We start from the raw sequence: 26,028 nt of genomic DNA, 5'->3' as shown, positions 1-26,028 counted from the left end.
ATTAATTCTGTTTTTTTTTTTTTTTTTTTTAGTACACGTGTTTGTTTTTATTCATTAGGCCAGTATCTCAAAGGCTAAAGAGTTATTGCACATTCAGGAGAATTACTGTTTTTCTCATTAATATGCTAATGTAGAGAGATGGGCCTCCAAAATCTAATCAGATCATCGGCTCAACAGGGGAGCTTTAGAGTGTAATGGAAGCATTAAGTTTCCATCATGCATTGTGTCTGATTTATTATGTTAATGAGAAGGTCTACAACCATAATGATACAGACATTATCTTGATTATTTAAGGTTTCACTCACACAAAAAGAGAGATAATCCTCTTTTTTTAATTGTTGTTGTCACTGATATACTGATCTTTTCTGTGGGTGTTCTTTGCCTCTGTAGTTTTTTTTATTTTGTTTTTTTTTATGTTTTTGACCACACAATGCCACCGCCGTTTCTCTTCCTGTCTCACGCGGAGGCTCCGAGCGATGCGCTTTGCGTCAGCCGTCGGTCCAGACAGCATAATCAGACCTGAATGCATGTACCTGATGGTGCTCCAAAACCAGACAGCGATACCAGTAAAAATAGCTCCTGTGTGGTTTCAGCCGTTGCCATGGTCACGCGCGGCGCTGCGTCGGCGACTGGAGAAAAGTTTAACCGTCGTCAACTCGGGTGACAGCAGCGACGGCAGGAGCTGGCTTCCTGCTCCCTGGCTGTCATTTTCTTTTACGCAGAGAAGAATGGAGGTGGTTGAAGTGGTGGTTTAACGGCAGGGCTGGAAAAACAAAAGCTTATTCTTCCCCGTGAAAAACAGGAGACCGGAGATTTTTAGTTGTTTTTATGAAAAAGGAATAACATAGAACTGTTTTGAACTGAGAGAAGTAAATGAAAGCAGAGGAGGAAATCAAGGCGTAAACGCTGCCTCATCCAGTTCTGTTCATTTGTATTCTGGAGACTAAAAAGAGCAGCTTTTATGCAGGAAGCCAGGTATTTTCATATGCTAATAGCTAACTCTGACAGGTGCTCCTGATGAGGAGCTGTTTTCCATGCAGCCTAAAATCCCTCAGCAGTTACTGTGAATTGCTCACTAATTTTCTTTATCTCATAAAAAAACAACTTAAAGGGGACTATTGTTGGATTTTTTTAGATATAAAACGTTTGAAACTGCGACGGTCGTCATTCTTGTCGCCGGGCTCTTTTGACATTATTTTGGTTCTCGACACAAATTTGCCTTCGTTTCTTTGTATGAAATGTATTTTTATTTTGTTTAGCCCATCTGATTAGATTTAACCTCTTAACCAAACGTGGGCTTTAAGATACTTGAAAAACGGCTGAAAAAGATCAGTTTCTCTTCAAACATAAATGTTTAATCAGTTGTCAACCTCAATTACAGATCTGTCAGGAGAAAGGAGAATAAATGTTTGAAGAGAGACTGATCATTTTCAGGCATCAGAAAGCCTGTTGAGACTAAAATTATTGGGTCTTAAGAGGTTACAGAACTTTATTCTATAAATACGGTTTGAATCTCTGTTTTCATTTAAATTCTCCTTGTGGTAATTTTTTCATGTCTTTCTTATAACTTTTTCTTTAATATCTTAATTTGAGATCTCAGTGGACATCTTTCTTGTCATTTCCAACTCTATGTGGTCAACTTAATTTTTTTTATTTTAGGGATTTTGGGGGTATTTTTATTGTATTTTCGGTCATTCGTTCATCTCGTCATTGAGTTTGTTTTTAGTAATTTTTATTTTGTGTCTGTAATTGCAATCGTTTCCCATCTTTTTGTCTCTTATCTAACTTGTTTCTACTGTTTTTCTTCCAATCCGAAGCATTCACTTTCTGGTTATTTCACACGTGTTTTACCACCTTCACTCCTCTTTGGTAATTTCGCTGTGAACGATCAATTTTACCTTTTTCGTGGTATTTCAGCATCTTTATTCAATTCAATTCAATTAAATTTTATTTATATAGCGCCAGTTCATGAAGCATGTCATCTCAAGGCACTTTACAAAGTCAATTCAATCAGATTGTACAGATTGGACAAAATGTTTCTATATAATTTATATATTTGAATGACTTTCTTATATAATATGTATAATTGCGTTCATCTTGTACCTCTGTTCCTAACTGAGACCTTTAATATTGATTAGCTTTATTTCTTCATAAGTCTTTAATCCATCAGATAATGGGATGAAAAAGGTTTTATGAAATGTTTGTCAATGTGGAGTCACTTTTATATTTTCTCTGTATTTGTTCAGAAAAACAAAGATAAAGACTTAAAGAGCAACCCACCCTTTGTAAACCGATTCCGTGTTCAGGAGGATGCTGTAAAAATGTTTTTGGGAACATCAGACACTTTCAACTCTTTGTAGATTGAACCCAGACCTGCAATGGAATACAAATTTAATTGCATTTAGTAAGGATAGTGTACTTCAATACAAACATGCACTTATTCTCTGCTGTTATTTTTTTTGCCATTTTGTTTGGTTCATTTGAAGCAGGATTATCCAAACTTGTTTGAATATGCTGACATCTATTAATATACTGCAGTCAGTATTACCTAACAAGAAGAGTATATATGAATAAAAATGTTATTTAGGTTGTAAAATGATGGCAGAAATTCAACAAGACCATCAACAGAATCACAACAATCTTACAGAATATGGAGGACATCTGATGGAGGATAGTGACAAACTGCAGGTGGTGTGTACTACACGAGATTAGAGGTTTAGATTTGGATTCTCAGTCCTGTAAAGCTGGTTCACGTCTTAATTGAGTTCATCACTATGGTAACTGATGTTTGAGACATAACCGGCTCTGAGTAGATTAAGGTTTCCAGATTAGAGAGATGGTGACCCTAGTTTCAGACCCAGACTCTAAATTTACGCAAACAAAAACTCACAAAAGTTCAAAATCGACCTAAACTTTGGCTCTAAAGACTTGAGACTTGGCATAGATTCTTTAGAGTCTTGCACTCGAGTTTTATCCACTCTATCTCATTTAATCAGCCGTGAAAGAAGGCAAGGCAAGTTTATTTATAAAGCACTATTCACCAACAAGACGATTCAAAGTGCTGTACATGAACAAACCAAAAAAGGAGGGAAGAAAAGCATTACAGTGACGGAGGGAAAAACATTATTGAGACAAGAACATTGCGTTGGAAGAGTGCCACCAAGTCAGATACAGTATAAGACATGTTGGACTACAAACGTTAGCATTAACATATAAAGGCAAGTCTAAACAAATAGGTTTTTAAGCTTGATTTAAGGGAACTCAGGGATTTAGCCCTTTTACAGTCTTCTGGGAGTTTGTTCCAGAAAAGTGGAGCATAAGAACTAAATGCTGCTTCTCTGTGTTTAGTTCTGATTCTAGGTATCATTTCTAGGCTGGAGCCAGAAGACCTTAATGGTCTGGAGGGTTGATACACTGATAATAAGTCTGTGATGTATTTAGGTACTAAGCCATTCAGCGATTTATAAACTAACATATTTTAGTATTTTAAAGGTCTCTGAGATACAGGGAGCCAGTGTAAGGACTTTAGAACTGGGGTGATGTGCTCTACTCACACTGCAGGGAAATGTGACCCAAATCCAGTGTTTTTGCCCATAAAGACTCAGACTCAGACTCAGACTCAGCCATACTTTAATGATCCCTGGGGGAAATTACTTTTGTTACATGCTCCAGAATACACACATTCCATACAAGGTATTACCATATACAACCCATATATTGACTTTTTCATGGCAGTGTGAACGGCCCAATTCTGGTCTTTTCAACCCCCAAAAAAATCGGATTTAAGCCACTTCCATATGTGGTACTAATTCGGATATCTATGTGATTTTTTTTCAAAGCGTCTGCAGTCTGAACAGTCATGTTGCATTTTATACATCTTTGACGTCACTTTCCTGCCTCTCACTACACATCCACACACACCAGTAGCATTTAGCGCTCCATAAAAGACCGTTGTTAATAGCTGTGCGGGTTCCTTTTTACCTTATTTAGTCCCGCTATAATGTGCTCTTAATATTGTCAGCTCCCATTCCTCAACAGCTTTCTAATAATAGCAACGATAGATGCCAGCTGGTATCAGAGTTTCTTTTAACAAAACTTTATTGAAATAATTCACCATTACTTCCATAAACGGTGCACTGCTGTGTGACGTCTCCCTCTGTTATCTGCACACGCAGGTCGCTTTGCGGTCTTGAACCGTTCAGACAGCAGTTTGATGGTGGTCGCATTTAATAGTATTATGAACAGCCACCTCAAAAAAATCTGATATCAGCAAAAAATCGGAATTGAGCATCAAGACCTGCAGTGTGAATGTAGCCTTAGAGGATGCGGGCAGCAGCGTTCTTGATCAACTGTAGCTGTCTAATTGACATCTTAGGCAGACCTGTGAAATCGCTGTTGCAGTAATCAGTTTTTACTAAAAATAAACGCACGAGTTAGTTTTTCCAGATCCTGCTGAGATATTAGTCCTTTAATCCTGGAAATGTTCTCCAGGTGATAAAAGGCCAAGTTTGTAATTGTCTTTAGATGTTTTTAAAGGTTCAGGTCTGAGTTCAGGCCCAGATTTCGGGCCTGATCAGTGGTTACTAGCTAAAGCAGGTGAAGCTGTGCAACTTTTGATCGCTCTGTAAGTACTTAGGTCCTGAACCTCAACAATGTGAACAGGGATTAACAGGTATGAATTAAATTATTAAAAAGACAAAATAAAAGGCCTGTTTTTAGATTCAGGCAGAAATCCATCATTGATAGGGATACATATTGTACTTTATTGATTCGATAAGTAATTTAAAGCAGTTTTTTGCATATTGAAATAAATAAACAATAAAAATATCCCTTAAATGTCCATATGTAAAGTTAGGCCTAGGTGCAGGATACAGGACATGTATTTGATGAGAAAATATATATATTTTTTGTCATTAGAGACTTGAGACTTGAATTGTATTTGGACTACTCTAAAGTTTACTCCTGCTGGGAATCAAGAGTAGAAGTCAACACTAACTTTGTTAGAAACCTCTAAAGTAAAAGATTTCCAAGCCATTTATCCATTGCAAATTATAGCACATGATCACAGAGCAAATCACACTTACTAAACCACTTCATATTATGCCTAGTTCCATATTTACATATTATCCCTATTTAAAGGAGCGATCAGGAGCAAATTAACCCGAACGATGCATTTCGGGGGATGTGAGTGGTGCAAATTGGGCCAATAGAGCAGGTGGAGATGCAACTACAGCAAAAGGAAATTTTGCTTGAGTTTAAACAATCTGAACTTTTCTCTCAGTCCGTGCTGTGTTTAGGGTCCTCCTCATCCATTTATTTAAGAGCAAAAATGTATCTTATGTGTTACATATTTAGGCTGTATTTCTATTGAGCAATGACTGGTTTACTGACCGAAGACCAATGGACAGGCTCTCTGCAGCGGGGATAGAGCAAGAGCAGTTTGTGTCCTAGGCAAGGCAAGGCAAGGCAAGGCAAATTTATTTATATAGCACAATTCAGTACAAAGACAATGCAAAGTGCTTTACATGATTAAAACATAGCAAAATAAAACAGAATAAGAGCAAGTAGGAATAAAATATAGATAGAAAATAGAACAAAAAAGTGGTGATTCAGTTAACTAGGACAGTTGAAGGCAATTTTAAACAAATGTGTTTTTAATCTTGATTTAAAAGAACTCAGGCTTTCCGCACTTTTACAGTTTTCTGGAAGTTTGTTCCAGATAATTGGAGCATAGGAACTAAAAGCTGCTTCTCCATGTTTGGTTCTGGTTCTAGGTATGCAGAGCAGGCTGGAGTCAGAAGACCTGAGTGGTCTGGATGGTTTATACGCTGATAACAAGTCTGTGATGTATTTAGGAGCTAAGCCATTTAAGGATTTATAGACTAACAGAAGTATTTTAAAGTCTATTCTCTGAGATACAGGGAGCCAGTGTAAGGACTTTAGAACTGGGGTGATGTGCTCTACTTTCTTAGTCTTAGTGAGGACGCGGGCAGCAGCGTTCTGGATCAGCTGCAGCTGTCTGATCCACTTTTTAGGCAGACCTGTGAAGACACCGTTGCAGTAATCAATTCGACTAAAAATAAACGCATGGATTAGTTTTTCTAGATCCTGCTGAGACATCAGTCCTTTAATCCTAGAAATGTTCTTCAGGTGATAGAAAGCCGACCTTGTAACTGTCTTTAGATGCTTTTGAAGGTTCAGGTCTGAGTCCATCACTACACCCAGGTTTCGGGCCTGATTTGTGGTTTTTAGCTGAAGCGACTGAAGCTGTGTGCTAACTTTTGATCTTTCCTCTATTGGTCCAAATATTATTACTTCAGTTTTGTTTTTATTCAATTGGAGAAGGTGATCCTAGAAGGTGATCCGTCCCCCGCGGGTCAGCAGCTCCTCAAACTGGGTCCTGAACAGACAGAAGTACCACTGGAAGCGGTTATGGAGATAGTGGTTTGAGACCTCGTCACTATTGTAACCAAAGCACCGTGTCTCGCTCAGTAAAATCCATGTCTGCCACAGTAAGTTGAACAGACAGGAGGAACCGGCAAGCAGATAGACACCCATCCTATTTGCTGATGGGGTGAAGCAAGCTGAGCGGAATTTCGCCGCATTGTCATCACGAGTTGTTTGTGTAAGAGGGGCAAAATGTCAAGTGACCAACGGCAGGCGATCAATGCGAAAAACTCTTTCACATTTGGTGTAAACGGAGTTTTAGGGTTACTTTAGCTAAATCTGTTTGTGAACCTCTGTTTGTTGAACCTGCTTTGTGGCATAGCACCTCATTCACGCTATGGTACTGCACAAGCAGGAGTTACAGAGAGAACATAACACAAAGAGCCAAAGCACTGAAGGAAAAAGTTAATGTTGATTTAATAGTTCCTCATTTTTCTCTAAATGAACTTCTAAGATGTTGCTGGGACCTTTACTCTTTCCCACTAAATAAAGTTGTAGAAGAGGGTTAGGTTAGAGGTGGAGCTTTGAGATATTTTTCATAAAGAGTTGCATGTATCCGCATAAAACTGCATGAGCTGCATTTTAAGATTTCCAAAGTAGCATTGCTTGGGGAGCTCTACAAAAACAGTTTCAGCGTGGACATAATGAAAAAAACTTTAGCATATTTACATAAGAGTGTTCCCGTGTGGACGGTAGCTTAATTTAAAAAGAATTAAGGTTTCATTATTGCCTCTGCCTTCTGAGGCGCTTGCATTTGTACACTCTCTTCACTCTGAATACTCAGAACTGGGCCACTGCCATTTTTATGCTCATAATAATCATTTAACGTGATGATTACATCACATTAAATAAGTATTTTTTAAATAATGCATACTGTTTACTTTTTAGATTTTGATTAAAATTTTTACTTGGAGTAGTTTTCGACTATGATGCCTTATATAAGTAGAAAAAAAAATAACCTTATGAAACTATAACTGAACAATGGCATCATATTTTTTTCACCCTTCAGGTACAGCATTGGAGACTACGAGGTGATTGATGAAGAAACCAACCTTGTTCGCATGGACAGCTGGCTCTACATCCTGGCTGAGGCGATGGGCAGGCCCTACCGCTACAACGCCAGCGGTTCAGGGAAGTGGGAGGGCGGGCCCAACAAAGACTCCGTCTACATCACCTCCCTGTATTTCACCATGACCAGCCTGACCAGCATCGGCTTCGGCAACATCGCTCCGACGACGGACGGCGAGAAAATCTTCGCCGTGGCCATGATGATGATTGGATGTGAGTGGAAGGGCTTCCCGTTCTTTCTAGGGAGGCGCAAACGCGTCACCTGAGAAGCCCTGCTATGCTTTTAAAAGCCGCATTGCGCTGGGATGTGTGAATAAGTGAATTATGAATGGAGGCATCAAAGTTGGGCAAACAGCACTCTAACAGATGATTCGTAGAACAACATGGTCGGCTTTGATTCAGATTATGCTGTTCAGTTAAAACACCAGACATAACATGGTGACAACTACTTTTCATTAACATCCCAGCGTATTCTAAATCTTCTAAACGTGGTTCCAAAGGAGTAATGCTTACAACGAGGCTCCACCCGCCCCAGCAAAGCTTCGGTTGGCTCTGCTGTTATGGAGATAGTGGTTTGAGACCTCGTCACTATTGTAACCAAAGTTACATAACAGCCTTTTGGGTAGGAAGTGTAACTCAATCCAGGCTTTTATGTCAACTGTAGCACAAATTTAACATCATGCAGAGAAAGCGCTGATGGACTCCTCCCCTTAGTTTCCTTTTCAATCTCATCAGCACTTCTGTCGGCTCCATTCAGGCTGATTTAACACGACGACAAAGTAGAGGGACGTTTTACTCATTATCCCAGTCTGCTTTGTGATAACTTGTTAAAATATTTATATTTTATTGCTCATGCTTTCTGTGGTCCCGGAATGGTAAATGAGAAGATAACAAAAGCCTTTGGAGCTACTTTAATAGTTTACAGTGCCTTGTAGAAGTATTCATACCCATTTGACTTTGGTCACATCTTGTCATGCTGTCCCCACAAACGTCGTTGTTCATTACGGGGATTTCAACAGACCAGCACAAAATACCTCATAATCAGGGCAAGGAAGGAAAAGCTGCATAGGTGGTTTTCTGAAAAGGGTGGTGTGCATTTAGTATTCACTCCCCCCCTTTACTCTGATGCCCCGAAATAAAGATTTTAGGCTACATGCAAAACACGGTGATGAGGAAGAGTAACATCATCCTGTCACCACCCCCCTAATGTGTTGTATGGTGATGGCTGCATCATGGGGGTGTTTCCTTCAGCGTGGATATAGAAGCTAGTCAGAGCTGATGGGTAGAAGGCCTGAGCTAAATGCAGGACAATGCGTGGGGAAAACCTGGGGCAGAGGCTCACCTTCCTGCACACCAATGACCCTCAACCACGAGTGTCCAGCTCCACTCCTCCAGGTTTTAGATGTATCGCTGCTCCAATAAGCTGATTCAGATGGTCAAATTACTTCCACAGAGTGTCAACTAGCTCTGCAGTTTTCTGCTATTGAACCAGTCATTGGATTCAGGTGCATTGAATCAGGCCAACATCTAAAACACCAAACGTTGAGGACTGACTTTGGACATCACTGCCCTACAACATAGACAGAACTACAGTGAGATGGTTTCAATCAAGGCATTTTCAGGGGTTGGGATGGCCTAGTCAAAGTCCAGTCCTGAGTTCCAATGAGGACCTCTAGCTAGGCTTGGAAATTCATATTCACTGATGCTTTCCATCCAATCCGACTGAGCTTAAGTTATTTTGCAAATAAGAATGGGCAAAGAGTTCAGTCTCTAGATGAGGGGAGCTGGTAAAGACGACAAAAGGTGAAAGATTTATTTATCAGAATTATCACTCAAGGGGAAGGGATGCTTAACATAAATGCACACCATAGTTTTCAATGTTTTTCTCTGTTTAGACATACATTTTATTAGACTTTACATGTATCACTTTATATCCCAGATATAAAGTGATATCAGATAATATCAGATAAGGGTTTAGGTTGTAAAGTGACAACATTTCAGAGTGAATTCTTCTGCCATGGGTGGCTCTTCATGGTTAGTATTCTAACCATGGTATATTATAGGTATATCTCACCAAACAACGCTTCTGTTGGTTCTGCTGTGTTTGGTGATAAAAAGGTTTGAAACCTCATCACTACTTTAACCAGACTTACATAACAGCTCCTTGTAGATGTGAAGCTGAACAGAGCAGCTCGATACAGGCCCTTTTGCCACTTTGTAGCAAATATTGAGAGCTTTCCCCAATGCCATAATAATATTTTTTTTTTAATTTGTTTTTATTTAATTAAAATTTTTTGTTTCGCAAACTCATCAGCACCGCCGTCAGATTCACCCTAAATTAATACTATGACTTAAAATGAAGAGACACGCGTTACAAAGGTGTTCTGTAAGATAACGTGTTAAACTATTCAGATGTTCTAACAAACATTTTTGTCCTTCCTGGCCCAGAAAGGTTTAAAAAAGAAGGAAACAACATGTTGACAGTTTGCGGGGCCTTATAGAAGTCTTCACATCCTTTTAAACGTTCCCTGTTCTGTCATGTTACAGCCACAAACCGTGGTGTTTTAATGTGGGAACAGAAAGGAAAGGCCTTTTATAGAATAGCGGCAGGAAGAGAAAACAGAAAACAAGACATTTCTTATGTGTGGTAAAAAACCCACTTTCACATTAGCCTGAAAACACCAACACACCTTATAACATAATGGGGGCAGCACCGGATTGTGGGGTTTGTCTGCTTAAGCGCGGGCAGGCTTGCTGGTCAGAGCTAATGGGGTAGATGGATGAAGTGAAATACAGGAAGAAGTACTGGAGGAAAAGCTGCTAGAGGCTGCAAGAACATTTAAGAAAGGGTGAAGTGTCACCTTCCAGCAGGACAGCAGCCTTAAACCCACAACCTCAGCTGATTGTATTGTGTTGGTCTAGATCCCATTGAGCATTTGTGGTAAAACTTACAGATTGTTATTAGAAAAAATGGGTAGAAATGTCAGTCTGTATATGTGGAAACATGCCTCCCCTGTAATTGCAGTAAAAGGTGCTTCTACAAAATATTGAGTCATAGGGCCTGAATGCAAATGCTGCAGATACTTTTGTATAAAACAGGTCAGAAAACACGTTTCCGTGTGAAAACCATGTGAAAAAGTTCAAGGCGTGCGAATAACTTTGCCAGGCTCTAAGGCTGTTTTTTTTCCACTCCATGCTGTTTAATGTTCTTGTCTTGCTGTAGTTACCGGATCACTCTTTCAAAATGTACTAAGAGGGCTTCAAATTCCCCTTCCTTCCACATCACGTTATCGACGAGGATCTCTGCCTCTGCAGCTCATAAAGCCGCGTACAGCGCCGTGCCATTACCGCGCACAGAGAGCAACCTCGGAGCAATAACTGACACTGCCAGATCAATTTAGTACAGCGCTCCCTCTGATCCCACCGCAATCACCCCTCACCTCCACTGTACTTCTGTCAGCTACAGTCTCAACCTCTGAGACAAGAGAAACAATCCTGTACACACCCCCGCCTCCTCCTCCCTCCATCCTCCTCCCTCTGCTTTCGCTCCGATTTGGCTGTTCTGGTTTATGAATACTCTCTCGAGGAGGGGGGAGCGGCAAAAACTCATTTTCACGCCCATCTTTGTCTCAAATTTTCATTGTGAAAGACAAATCGCCCCTAAATCTCTTCGAAACCAGACAGCCTTGGGAGGATTCGGTCGTAGATGCAATCTAGCGTACTCCGTGGCTCTCCTCTATGAAATATGGATGCGCTGATTTTTTTGCTATTTTTACCGCCGGCGTCGGATCGGCGCTGGCAGCAGAGGATCACAGCGTGGGGAGGGATTGTAGGGTGGCATGGGAAACAGTAAGTGGGGGTGGAGGGAGGGGGTTCGTACAGTACGTGTGTCCTGTTTCCATAGCAACTGGTGGCCCCAGGGCTGGAGTTTCTATCAACTATGCTTTAACTACCTTCAAATGAGCCAGCTGTCTGATGGCATTCAATGAAGTTGTGTGCGGCAGGAAGTGCGGGAGGATGTTGCCAGCTCGGATGAAGCTCTTCTGTGCGGAGAGAGCTCGAGTTTCCTTTGTGAGAAGCGCTTCCTGCCTTCCAAAGACCCGCAGTCATCCCCAAAGTCTCACTAAATAGTGCTGAAGCTGCAAAGAATGTTTTGGGTCTGAAACCTGCGATGGCGCTGTCTCTACAGCTGAGAGATGGCGACGATTGCCCCGTTGAAGGAATCATGAGTCGTTTTTAATTAGCATAACCCCCCCCCCCCCCCCCCCCCACACACACACACACACACACACACACACAGGTTTTCAGCACTTTGACTGAGCGTTGTGAAATAAACAAACACGCACCAATGCTTGCACAGGTTACTGTCATCGTCATCAGAGGGTAATTGAAATGTTTGGCTGGCACGTCTCCTTCTCCGTCCCTTCAAGCAGGGCTAATTAGGGCTCCATCGCCAGGAGAGCACCGCTCACACGGAGCAGACATCTGATAGCTTTGATCCACACGCGTTCGCCAGCTGTTGCCACCTCTGATCTGCTGCTCCACTCTTTTCTTTTGCCTTTCTGACAATTCAGCTTGTGATGTAGGACGTAGCACCGTGAAAGCGCCTCATAACGTCTCGAACTGAAGCTGCACTAGTAGGTTTTCCCTTTTGGCAAGAGGACTTTGATTATGTTTGGGCTCGGTTATGACTAATGCTTTGTAATTTCCCAAATGATTAACTTAAGCATTCACGGCATATTCGGTCTGGAGGCACATTCGGTCCTGATAAGGCACATAAATATGAGGTGCCTTGCAAGGGTATTTATAACTCTGAAAAAACTTTCCATATTATGATGAGTTGCAACCACAAACTTCACTGTATTTTGAAAGTTTTTCAGACTAACACACACTCATGTATAAATGTAAGATAGAGCCTATCCCTTTACTCTGATACCACTAAATGAATACCAGAGTAAAGAATTGCCCTAATCACTAAACAGAGTCCTGCTCAGTCCACCATATGAAAATGGAAAGAGTATGGTACAAATGCAACCCCACCAAGCCAAAACCATCCACCTAAACTGATAGGCCGGGCAAGGAGAGCCTTGGTCAGAGAAGCAACGGGTGCACGGTAACTCTGGAGGAGCTGCAGAGATCCACAGGGAGAATCTGTTGACAGGACAGTTGTTCATTATGCTCTTCACAATTATGACCTTAAAGGGAGAGCAGCTTAAAGTCGTTGTTGAATTAAGTGCACAGAAAGTCCCTTTTGCAGATTGCTACGAGTCACATAGGAGACACAGCAAACATGCGCTGGTCAGGTAAGACCAAAATTTGATTCTCTGGCCTTTGTGCACAACTAATCACTGCACATCGCCTGAACGCACCATCCCTACACTGAAACATGGTGGTGGCAGTATCATGAATCTGGGGATGTTTTAGTTTAGCGAAGCTGCTCAGAGTTGATGAGAAGAGTTGGAAGGTTAAATAAAACACAGGCTCTGTTTTTAGTAGAAGCATTTTCACATGTCTCTCTCTTCCAATTACCTGCATTCACCCCACCTGGGATCCCGTCTATATATACCTGCCTCCCACAGCCAGTCTCTGCCAGCTTGCCGAAAGCAGTTGTGTGTGAATAGCTATCCGGCATCCATAGTTTGCAGCCCCTGTTTCTGACACTGTATCTAGTTTTTTGATTTGCCGTTTTTGCCATGCCCTCGCTTCGACACCTCATCAGCTCTCGTTTTCTGGACGCAACCGGGACTGGTTCTGATCACGATTTCTGCCCAGTAGGGCTGCACAATATTAGGAAAAGTTGCGATATGAGATAATGGTTGTAAAGGTTGCAACAACAATATAGCTTGGAATAAATACAGAATAAAATGTCAGTGTTAATGTCCATCTACTTTCAGATCATAGCAGACATAAACCCCACATGATGAGTAGTCTATTGAGCTACTAAAAAACAAATTTCCATCTCAAACACATGGTCCTAAGGAACAGCTTTGGCTGTCTGACTTGTGATATTTTGGCAATGAAACAACTCAGCTGTAGTTTCTGATCAATTTAACCATCTCCTTACCTTCTCAAACATTTTATTTTGCATCAAACAAAAAGAAAATCACCAAAGGTTAGGGATACTGAGCCTTCAAGGCTCTTACATTATTAGCTAACACTTATTGCACTTCAGGCAATTCTTTGTGATTTGTATATTGTAATCCCTGATTATGTGATGACAATAAAATTGCAATATATTGTGCAGCCCTACTGTCCAGCCCTTTTGGACCAGTCTGCCTTCTTCTGCCGGCCTGCGCCGTGTATGACCCTCGTCCGTCTCATGGATCTCTGCCCCCCCCCCCCCCCTGTCTCCTGCTGTGAGCAGCCTGCTGTCTGTACTGTCAGTCTCCTGCTCCACTCTGGACTCCAACCTGTCAGCGCCAATTTGATAATTGTTTTATTCTTTAAAGAAATCTTTTAACATCCGTTTTAAATATAATTTTCTCAGTACTACTTAAACGCAAAGACAGACCTGAATCTAATGCAGAATCTGTGGCAAGGCATGACAATGTTTGCAGTTGCTCTCCATCCAATCTGACAAAATCTTACAAAAACTAAAGTCAGTCTCCATATGTACAAAGCTTGTGGAGACATTCTGTAAAAGACTTGCAAGTATAATCAGAGAGAAATAGGGTTCCTCAAAGGGAAGCTGAATCCAAATGCTCGCAATGCTTTCCAGACTTTTTATCAATACATTTCTTTGAAAAGCATGGATCCTTACACCTTCACCTCACAATTGTGCACCACCTTGTGTCGGTCTGTCACATAATAAAGAAACATTAAAGTTTGTTATAAGGTGCTAAAATGTGGGAAAGGTTCCAGGGGTGTGAATACTTTTGCAAAGCACTGCAGATGGGTGAGTCTTTTTAGCGCTGCAGCCATTAGTGCGGAACAATAAAACCTTCATGGACGAGTAGCCAGACTGGGGCCATTCCTCATTAATAGGAATTTGCCAAAAGGATGTTGAATTATTCACAGACCAAGAAATGGAAAATCCTCAGGTTTAATGGAACAGATTACAAGGGACTCTGATCCACATTTTAATCTCTTTGTGTCTGAGATTTTATTAGAACTCTTTTTTTAATGTGAGACCTCTAAGTAAAGGAGTAACATAAAAAAATTGATGCTAAATCTTTTTCATTTACTGCAAATGATTCCTTTCTGGTTAGCAAGATCTTTCTAAAATAAGATGATGTGCGGTTTGCTTGAAGCTTCAGGCGTAAAAGCCGATATGTTGCGCTGAATCTGACCGGGCTCCTACTATCCTTACGAGTCGAGATATCAAGCTCCCCCTCATGGGGCTGTTTTGTCCGTTTTATCTGACATAAGCAGCTAAACATGTCAGCACGGTGTGAAGCGAGGACGGCTAAACATAATACAGCTCCATTTTCACTGTAAGTATCCAGAACGTTCAAGATCCCATTCTGAGGAGAGCTTTGGCTTTTGACAAGACAACACCTCGAAGCAGAGCAAAAATAAAACTCAGGTGGGGCCACACAGAAAGAAAGTGCTGAAGAGGTCTGAAAGCAAAGTGAGCCTCTCTGGAGGAACCTAAAAATAGTTGTGCACCGATGCTCCTCATCCAGTTTATCCGTGCCTGAATGTTTCTGCTCGAGGAGACCGAAAAGAAAAAAAAAAAAACTTCCAAAGACAGCTTGATGCCAAAGATGCCCTGAAGAGGCATTATGGGAAAGGTCTCGAACTTGAAAAAGTGTAAAAACCTTTTTTTTTTTTATCCGCACTGTACTGTATTTATCGATTGTGAAAAGTTGTTTTCTCTCAGAAAATATTCAGTTCTGTATGAGTAACTTCCTTCGAGGCCATGTTGCTGCTTGAGACACATCTGAGTCCTCGGGCATTAAGAGGCTGATTTCCACTTATACATTTAGAATTGAGATTTTTATAAATTGGACTGTTCATTAAATACATTTAACAAAACAAAGAAGAAAAAGAAACACTGACATTCTCATTTCTTTATGTCATAGTTGATACTTCAGACTTTTTTCCTCGACCAAAAACAAAAGATTTTTCATACATTTTTCCTTTTTATAATGCATGTTATATATTTAGTAACATCTTTACTCAATACAGCAGGTTTCTGAGGGAATTTATTGAAGAGAAATACTTTTTTTTTCAGAAAACGATGCCTTCAGTGATGCAAGATTAATGTTGAAGAGGACAGAATTTATTTTTGACAAATAAACAAAACAGCAAATATTACTTTTTAAATCTTATCTTTCATAAAGTCCTTGTGTGTTAACTATAAAAATCCAATAGAAAGAAAAATCTGCAACGCGGCCTTATGTGGTGTCATGTCATTTCTCTTTGTGTTTCTCCAGCCCTTCTTTATGCCACCATCTTTGGTAACGTGACAACCATCTTCCAGCAGATGTATGCCAACACTAATCGTTACCACGAGATGCTCAACAGCGTCCGGGACTTCCTCAAGCTCTATCAGGTCCCCAAAGGCTTGAGTGAAAGAGTGATGGACTACATCGCCTCTACCTGGTCCATGTCACGCGGTATAGACACCGAGAAGGTATGTTCTCGCGTTTCGACTACTTTTTTTTCTGTCATCTTAAACATATTTTTATCAAAATAACAGAATCATGTCTTTTGGAGACAAAAGTGCAGTATTGGATCACTTAATGATGAAGACATCGAATGAAGAGACAAAAACATCACCACCAAATACGCACAGCTCCTCTTTTATTAATAATGGTTTGAATTGTTTAAACTGTGGACAAAACGAATGAATCTTGACGTTCGTCATCAATTCGATTCAAGCCTGGTTATCGGTTGATTCGCTCTGCAGGATGCAGCAATCTCATGACATACGTTATTAATTTAATCTGTGCATATTCAGTGAAATGGAAATCTTTCTGACTGTTCGCAGTTAGTTTAATGTTTCTTTAGGGGTTTGAAGCCTCTTAAAGCTTCAGTATGACACATAGTCGCCCAGAAAAATAACACCCAACCTCATTTTAAATGACATTTTAAAGCACATTGTCAGTTTCCTCCTGACGTAAGTCCTGCCATCCATCCTGGTACTTTATCCACCAAACTAAAGGCGCCTGAACAATGGAGCACCTGCTTTCCACATTTTCAAACGTTGGAGAGCAAATTTATGTTTCTGCTCCCCCATCTTTTAATGCAAAAAAAATCACAATCACAACTGATCACAAGTTTACAAAGTCTGTTAATTATCCATATACCCCCTTTTTTAAGTAGCAAGCACAACACTAGTATAAGAAATTGTATCTGAATGTGAAGCTCAGCCTTTTTTTTTTTTACCTCTAAGTGGCTTTAATCAAATTCATACACTACGGTCTAATTTGGAATTACAAGTCGGTTCATTCAGCGTGATCTTTCCAATTGAGAAGTCTACGATTAAGAGCAGAAAACATAAAGTGATCAGAGTCTGAAACAGCTTTTTGAAAATTATTAGAATGTCACATTTCTTCCACTCTGATTTCATGAATCTGATCAAATCCAACACATTGCACAGCATTGCAGGTACATGCTGCAGGCGCTCGGTCTTCAGCCAAGCTGCCTGCATGTGGCACGCCAACACACAGCCATGCCTGTTACTCCTTACCACTTGTAAATCAGCTTTCCAGGGACTGTTTTCTATCCCAATCCAGCTGTGAACTCTGTACATCAGCTTTGCATTGTTTTGACGTGTATGCCCATCGTACGACATAATCCAGCACCCATTCAACAAACAGCCTCTTATCAATAACGACTGTGGAAATGAATTGGTTTCCTTCGTCAGTCATTTTCAAAGTGTATTGGACGTGCACTATGTGTATGTCCTGGCTTTATCTCACCCAAAGCACATTCATGATTCATGAATAAATATTGTTTTCATCACTGCAGGCGATTACCTACAGTTCACGACTGCCTCTTTTTAGCCATCTGTAAGCTTATTTATGTCTGTTTGGCTAATTTTACACACTCCACTTTTCTGCATGGAAATTTAATTTCCTTCATCTGATTTCCAACAGTTCATTCACATCTTTACTAATTAGTAATCTTGTTTTCACTTTTTCCTTTTTTTAAAAAGTAGTCAAACTATCTATCTATCTATCTATCTATCTATCTATCTATCTATCTATCTATCTATCTATCTATCTATCTATCTATCTATCTATCTGTCTATCTATCTATCTATCTGTCTATCTATCTATCTATCTATCTATCTATCTATCTATCTGTCTATCTATCTATCTATCTATCTATCTATCTATCTATCTGTCTGTCTGTCTGTCTGTCTGTCTGTCTGTCTGTCTGTCTGTCTGTCTGTCTGTCTGTCTGTCTGTCTGTCTGTCTGTCTGTCTGTCTGTCTGTCTGTCTGTCTGTCTATCTATCTATCTATCTATCTATCTATCTATCTATCTATCTATCTATCTATCTATCTATCTGTCTGTCTGTCTGTCTGTCTGTCTGTCTGTCTGTCTGTCTGTCTGTCTGTCTGTCTCTGTTCAGTGTGATAATTTTGGTTGCAGCCTCCTATGTTTCATTTTATTCCTGTGTTTTTGTTTACTAGTGTTACTCTTTTAGCTCAGCATCTTGGTTTTCCATTCTTTAACAAGTGTTTCCCACCTGCTCAGTCACTCACCTCTGCGGCTTCCAGTAATCCAAATCCCCAGTATAAACACTCCTGGGTTCAGTTACTTCACTTCAGATCCTCTGCCCCCCCACCCCCCTGTTCTCCCCGGTCTCTTCTGTTCATTAAACTATATTTTTCACTATATTTATGCTCGTGCTGACCTCACCTCTGCATTTTCATCCCCAACTCCCCCAGAACGTGATAAGTTCTACCGTTTTTCTGTCATGATGTTGGAAAACGTCTTGACTTTTTCTTTGTTAACTTGATTTGGTATTAATTGCAGGAATTTAATAATGTTTTTGAGGCACATTCATCATAGACGACACTTTGAGTCGTGTCTAATGAACATTCTCCAAGTGTGGGGAACCAGTAATTTTTGCCAGGAGCTTGTACGGTCCGCCTTAATGCGTTCCTCTCTCAAACTGCAGTGAACCACATGGGATCAGCTCTAAATTAATATTCTTCATTATACCAGAAAACAAAATCCTTAGCAATATTGTGAATATACCCATCCTTTTTTATGTGGATTTGATAAATTTGACATCAAGTTTTAAAAAGGTGCCTGCAGAGATGATTTTCTGACTTTGAAGATTTTTGGTTATTAAAGGTGTAACTCAAGCTCCTGCTCTAACAACAAAGCCATTACAGAGATCTTTGTGAAGTGGGTTTCTGTTAAGAGGATGTGGGCAGTAAATATCTTACCTACGGTAAATGGCTCTCTCAACATCTTCACTTTAATGAAACAAACATTAGCTTTAGCACAAAGGGCATGTGAGAGTAGAACAAAAGCAAACTGCTATCGTTTTAAAACAACCCCAGTGTATAAAATGTCTCAAACATTGTTTTATAATCCTATAAACTTCTGGCAAAATTGCGTCGGAGGAATATTTACAAGAGAGTCTATGGTTATTCACAACAAAGACCACAGTTAGTGTTTCATCACAGTGATCAACTCATTTAAAACACCACTGTACAGTACTCTGGAAAGTATTTACTCCATACAAGTTGTTTATGTCTTTGCTTTTCTGTCATACTTTTTATTATTAGATGAAGATAACTTTGGTAAATACAAAATGTACTGTAGTTTGCAAATTATGATTTTATATATTAAAGGAAATAAGCAATATAAACTTGGCCCTATGTCAAAAGATTATTGCCCCTTAACCTTATAATGTAACTGGTTGTGCCAACCTTGGCGGCAACAATTGGCTTAAGGTTTGTGGAATAACTGGTAATGAGTCTATTACATAAGTGTGGAGGAATATTGGCCCATTCTTCTTTATAGAATTATTTGAGTCATAATTAAGGTTTTCCTAAGTATGAACAGCCTGTTTGAATGGGACACATCATGCAAAATCCACTTTTTTAGCCCTTCAATGCATTTTGTTGTGTAATTTGAGTCTCTAGGAATGCAGAAAATTTGAATTGAGTCTCTCCAGAAGCTGCGTAGATATCGTCATTTTGTTTTTGGGTGATATTTTTCAACCGTTCAGTTTTCTATTAAGTTTTTTTTTTAACAATTACCTCACAGTATTTGCTGCGGGGCTGCTAAGCAAGGTCATGGACTTTCGGCTGCCGAATTTCACATAACCACCATTTTTATTTTTAGCTGTGTTTTTGTAGTCCAAGCTGAAGGATGCCAAAGGTAGTGGATGAGTCAAAAATGTTCTCTTGTTAAACCACATAATTCATTACACAGTCCCCCAGCATACCATAAAAATGGCCAAACGAGGTGGAGTGGAACACTGCGACATGGAGGGAGGCGGGGTTTGAAGTGCCTTGTTTGTATTTTAAGAGAACGCACCAAAACAAGTTGCTCTCAGGCGAACCTCAGAACGGGGCCTGTTCCGAGGTCCTGTGGAGCTAATCTAACGAGGAATTCAGACTAAAGCTTTGCAGTTCCGCTTTATGTAGAGCACAACTGAATGAATAAAAATGTGAAAAGGAAGAGCTTGAAAGCATGACATGTCCGCTTTTACACCAGCATCTCAATCAGATTTGAGTCCAGCCTTTGACTAGGTCACTTCAGACGCTCAGAGGCTGACTTAATGGTGTGCTTCAGATCTTCTTCTAGATAACCACTTAACTGAACCTAGCTTTTGTTTTGTCAGTCCTCTAAATGTTTTCCTACAAATCATGAAGGTCATTATGATGTTTTTCTGACAAAGATGTGATGGGCATTTAAATTATTTTTGGTCTGCAGTGATTGTGGCTTCAGAACTCTCTCATTTATGACCTTAACTGGGACAAGTGATGTCTGAAGTGGCTAATGTTGTCGAGTTGGTAGGCTAGCCACTCCCAGAAAAGGTGCACTACTCTGCTTTATGTTTTCTCTATTTGTGGTACCTCTGGTGTCCTAAAACCTGAAAAATGGCTTTGTAACTTTTCCCTGCTTGAAATATGCCAATTTCCTCCTTCTTGAATTTCTTTAGATCAGGACCTGATGTGCTGCTCTTTAAGATCTTTTAGTCTACTTCATGCCGTCAGGTGCTACAATGTCTGTTCCAAGAATAGCTCAATTAGCAGCAATCCACTTAAAACTGTATGCCGTCCATTAAATGCAGCCATTCAGTTTCTATTTCTCAGCTGTTTTCAAATGATTTGTGAAAAATACCATTGAAAGCATGTCAACAGAGCTTCACACTGGAAATTTAGCACAGGGATTTATTTCAGCTGGCTGATTTAATTTTTTTTTTCCCTCGACCAACACAACTAACTTCCCATTGCATTAAGAGCCAAGTTGAAAGACCCAGAAGGGTTAAATTATTGATCTGCATCGAGCAATTAAACAGCCGACTGCAGAAAGTGCTCAAATTGATTTAGAAACTGTTCAGCCTGGTGGGACTAGCGGTTGACTGTGTTTGAGGAAGAAGAAGTGTGGACAAGAAATAGATCCAATATGTGATAACCTAAACAGTTGTTAAACTCTTATTTTAGAGTTGTCATTATTAGAGCTCATGACAGTGTTTACTGGTGTAAGTAAGAGCATATCCTAATGTGCAAATGCCTTAAGGTCATAGCGACTTTGAAGCTTCAAGACAACCCATCAGTAAGACTAATTGGAAATAATAGGTTTAATTCACTTAAGGCTGGACTCAGCAGTGATGGAAAGGGGTCACTGAGTCCTCTTTCATAGTGATTGGCACATCTGGATGAGAAAAACAGCGGATGAAGTGGTTAAGTTATCATGCCTTAAAAGCCTGATGGAGCACGGCTGTTGTCTCAGCTCACAGAATACGTTCAGGTCTGGTTTTAAAAAGGTTGTTTTTGCCTAAATCGAGGCTAACTGGCTGCCAAAATAAGCCAATTTCGCTATAAATCTTTCAATTATTTCTAATCACAAAGGTGGATTTCTAGATAGCAGACAGGTTCAGATATAATCATCATCATCATCACTCATAGCTCCACCAACACAAAGTTCAGGCCTCAATCATGTTAAGAATGTCTGGAAATTCGACAACGATGACTTTACTTTGTAGTTTGGCTTTCTAACTATCAATACAAGTTCTTGATTTAAAGCTAATCCACTTTATTAATATAAATGAGGTCTCGAGAAAGCTTTTTTTCTTTTTCTCTGCCACCATGAGATGTTTCTTGTGCCACATCTCGGTGATCAGACACCTTTCCTTAGGCCATCCGCTGAGACTGGTCCAGTTGATAATAATTTACAGTGGCAGGAATGGTTTCTAATTAGTGATAGATTATATCTGGTGTCAAGACCTTCCATTTTATTTTCGTTTCATTTACTTTAACAGGGACAGTACAACTAAAATATTGTTACTGATGGGCAGCTGATGCACTGTCCATAGAGCTTCTAGCAGAATGTTAATTTACAGCCCCCGTTGCTGGTCAGGCTTTTGATCCAGGAGAACAAGCTAAAAATGTAAAATTTCTAGCGTAAATTCAAAGTTACAAATTTAAGACCCATATAAAACTACGATAAAATTACGAATCAGATTGCAAAGGTAAAATACATATAAGAAAACACATCTCCGAATCAGATTATTAATGTTGACAGTGTTGATGTTCTTTCAACCAATGCTTTGGTTTTGTTGAGAAAAGCCTCGCGTCTGACGACGACTTCAGATCCTGCGGTAAAGCGTTTACATAACTGTGAAAATGCTGATTGACCAAAAGTTGTTCTGCACCTTTTGACTCGACAGTTTCCACGTACTCCAGCTCTTGTTCTCACACCTTCATTGTCATATTTTTGTATTAATTGACACATTAAATCTGGGGCAAGACCAGTTATGCACTTAATTATTGTTTTAGCAAACAAGCACTGGTTCCTGATCAAATACTTTTAAAGTATGTTGTATAATGTCATTAATGACTTTATGACAAAGCTTGAACCATAGCCCAAGATAATAAAGCAGTATGAAATATGCAATAATATAATTGCATGCATATACATTTAAGCAGTTTTGGTGGATATATATAGTCCTCTTTGCACCTCCCTTTCTTTATTTGTTCAATACTTTTCACCCCATGTTATCCTGTTTTATTTCAAACAATTAATTGACAGCTACAGTGTGCTTTCTTTGGATTCTGGACTGAATGGGTTGTTACAGACGTCTGGTGACAATTTCATACCAGTTGCAGCTTTAGAAATATATTTACTTCGAGATTTGGAGATGTTCTCGATACTTATTTTACGTGCTGTATGATCCAAATTCGACAACATACCTATGTAGGGTTAGATTGATCCCATCCATAAAATGTATTGAAATATAAATGAAAAAGACTGTTGACATGGCGGGTTTTTAAAGCAGTTTAAGCATTAAGTAAGTGACAAGAGAAAGGACCTGCAGGGACAAGTGTGTAATCAAGCTCAGAAAACAGATTTTTTATTAAACATATTTTCTTTTTAGAGCATCACGCTGAACGAATTATACACCTCGGTCTATACACAGCTCTCTTTTGTTTACCTTTTAAACATAATTTTGTGCAATGACTTTGATTATTTGCATTTACACTGTTTACATATGTCTATTTCTTGGTGTGTAGATATTAATAATGTCCATAATGATACAGCATAATATTTTTTATGTCTTTAAGTTGTTATTTTATATTGTTGTCTTTTTCCAAATGTGTGTTTTTTACAAGGCAAGGTTAGTTTTGATGGTTAATTTGGGTGCATTCAACTTAATGACTATGGCTTTGAATGAAATAAATTATTAATCACATTGCTCGATGAACAAAGTGCAAAACAATTTAATGATGTTTTTGTTGTTGTTTTTAAACAAGCTATTTTTTCAGCACGTACAAGCTCTCCATCAAATTCACATTTTGTTTTTCTTTTTTTTATGGTTCACATGTACCTCTAGCCATCCAGCTAAATGCAGATGGTGTCAAAATGAGCTGAGCGTTTGAAAATGAGGCATTTAAAGCTGAAAACGGCTAATTTGGACTGGAGCCACTCAGTTGATTTGAAGGCAGAAACCATTTATTGGTGCATCTAATTAAAACCCACTTGTCTAATGTCCAATCAGTTGACTGCTTCATTTGAAATTAGGAGCAAAACCCTGAACAACACAAAGATTTTACCACCAGAGTTTCTGTGTAACTTAATGACGCTTTTGTAATCAAAAACAAACTAAAGCCTATTGAGTCTCTATAGTGTTTCTCTGGATCTATGTGCGTTTCTCTGGCTGCAGGCGCCACCGAAGGTGCTAAAAATGACATCCAGTCTCTTTGTGCTTGGCATTCATCTTCAAAGAGATTTGTTTGAAGGAAGGGGCCTGTGACAGCCTGGCATCCCGTTGATGAGGTGTATGTGAACAACATGATGCCTCTCTGTGCCACTCTGCATGCTAGCAAATAAATACATGAGCTGATACCTCCCTTTACGCTTCCTTTTTTTGTAAAACTGAAATATAGAAAGTGCTGAAGATGTGTAAAAAGCCTTAAAATGAATACATTTCTTTAATATTACATATGCACAGTCTCACACTAAGAATTGCAAAAAAAATTATCCTTAATTTAAACACATTTGTACAGTGATCACAAAAAAATCTAATACCAATAACAATCCATTTACAATAACAGCAATTCTTTAAAAAACATTTTATTGACTTTACAAGTTGTTGGATGACGTCCCATTCCCTGCATATATTATAATAAAGCTTCTTGCATATATAAATCAAGCAGAGCACTATGGCGAAAGCGGTAAGGGTCCGCTTGTGAAAGTAAAATCTGTTGGGCTCTTTTTGGCATTAAGACAACAATTTTGATTACCATATTGCCAAAAAGGACACAAAGTTGCAGGAGGAAAGGAGGTTGACACTCCTCCCTTTCTGCAAAGAAGGATTTTAACACGTTTACTAAGAGTTTGCCTTAAATGTGACCGGCATAGTATGTATTAGCTGAAAATGATTTGGTTTTACAGTAGCATTTTATTAGTTTTGAGTTTATGGGCAGCAACACTTGATGCCCAACAACATTAGTTACATTAATGTGGGTTAAATGAAGATCCAGGTGTAGTTCAATTAGTTTTAATCTTTAACATGTAAAAGGTATTGCCCCTTGGAAGCAAAGTATATGTAAATCAGGGAGTATTTGACAAAACTGTGTATTGGACAGTGGGTTTCACAAATGCTGTGATGGGTTTCTTCTGACCATTTAAACTTCTAAAACCTTCTCTCCCCTTTTCCTTTTCTCTAGGTGTTGCAGATTTGTCCAAAAGACATGAGAGCAGATATTTGTGTTCACCTTAACCGCAAGGTATTCAAAGAACATCCAGCTTTCCGACTGGCCAGCGATGGGTGTCTCAGGGCTCTGGCTATGGAGTTTCAGACGATCCACTGCGCTCCTGGTGACCTGATCTACCATGCTGGTGAAAGTGTGGACAGCCTCTGTTTTGTCGTGTCTGGATCCTTAGAAGTCATTCAGGATGATGAGGTGGTGGCTATTCTAGGTGAGCTTTGGCGTAATTATTGACTGTTGATTTCCGAAAAGTGAGAAAGAAAACAGGTTATGATGCAAATCCCACAACTGGCTTCAATCACCTGGTCAGTGGCATTGCTACTTTTTGTAAAAAGTAACAAAAAAAAAACAATAAAAGGATTGGGAACTCATGTGTGTCAAAGCTAAAATGCATAAGCTTCAGGTTGGAAAATATAGTAGAAATGGCTCATTTAAAGTCAGAATGCCAAAGTGGGAAAGTCTAAAGTTTCTTGCCAACTCTGATCTGAAAATCCAACATGGCCGTCTTGCTATAGCTAAAGCATGGTGATAGCTACAGTTTAAAAAAACAAAACATACAACAATATTTTCTCTGCTTTCCTGATGGTTTGTAGTTCGGGGTCCAAACTTGAAAGAAATGCATCGTTCTTAGCCTGTATTGCTAATCATAAGTAGTCTGATAACTGGCTACATTAGTTAGCTAATACCACTGTTTTCAAAACTTGAAATTGGAATATGGTTAAGTTGAGTTTGATGTTATGCCATAACCCAAGTTAGTTTAAAGGTGCATAGTGAAAGTTTGAAAGTTGAAATTATTGTTTTTCTTTCCCATACATGCCCATCCAATTGCCCGATGTGTAAGATGAGTTATCCTCTATAGGCTGAATTAGTCAGTTTATGAGAGAGTGATTCAGGCTGAATTCTCTGGCCGTGCGTGTGGCTGTGACGCACTGTGCGCTCTCGTTCACCTGGCTACCTTGCTGAGTCTCTGCCATAATCGATGCATTAGCGAGAGAACTCGGGCTAAATTCAATGTTTTAGCTTAGTTACCTCAGAACACATCACACCTCTAAACAAAATACCTGTGCAGTCACAGCGGGAAATGATTTTCCTCTTCTCCCATGCATGTGCACAACATTGGTGTCATTTCAACTTGTCTCCAGAGGGAGCAGACGTCT

General features: G+C 39.6%; 1 protein-coding gene across 4 annotated transcripts in view; it reads left to right on the top strand.

Moving 5' to 3' along the window:
* The window catches only part of kcnh1a (potassium voltage-gated channel, subfamily H (eag-related), member 1a), a 90,499-nt gene that overhangs the window by 41,881 nt on the left and 22,590 nt on the right, over positions 1 to 26,028 (top strand). For all 4 annotated transcript variants that reach the window (XM_012878392.3, XM_036126441.1, XM_036126440.1 and 1 more), the window contains 3 exons: positions 7,457 to 7,728; positions 15,894 to 16,093; positions 24,830 to 25,082. In XM_012878392.3, the coding sequence (XP_012733846.2) occupies positions 7,457 to 7,728; positions 15,894 to 16,093; positions 24,830 to 25,082 (725 nt within the window). The remainder of the gene's footprint in view (positions 1 to 7,456; positions 7,729 to 15,893; positions 16,094 to 24,829; positions 25,083 to 26,028) is intronic.

The sequence above is a fragment of the Fundulus heteroclitus genome, chromosome 22 (assembly GCF_011125445.2).
Source record: "Fundulus heteroclitus isolate FHET01 chromosome 22, MU-UCD_Fhet_4.1, whole genome shotgun sequence".
Lineage (NCBI taxonomy): Eukaryota > Metazoa > Chordata > Actinopteri > Cyprinodontiformes > Fundulidae > Fundulus > Fundulus heteroclitus.
This window is presented reverse-complemented; position numbering and strand designations above follow the sequence as displayed.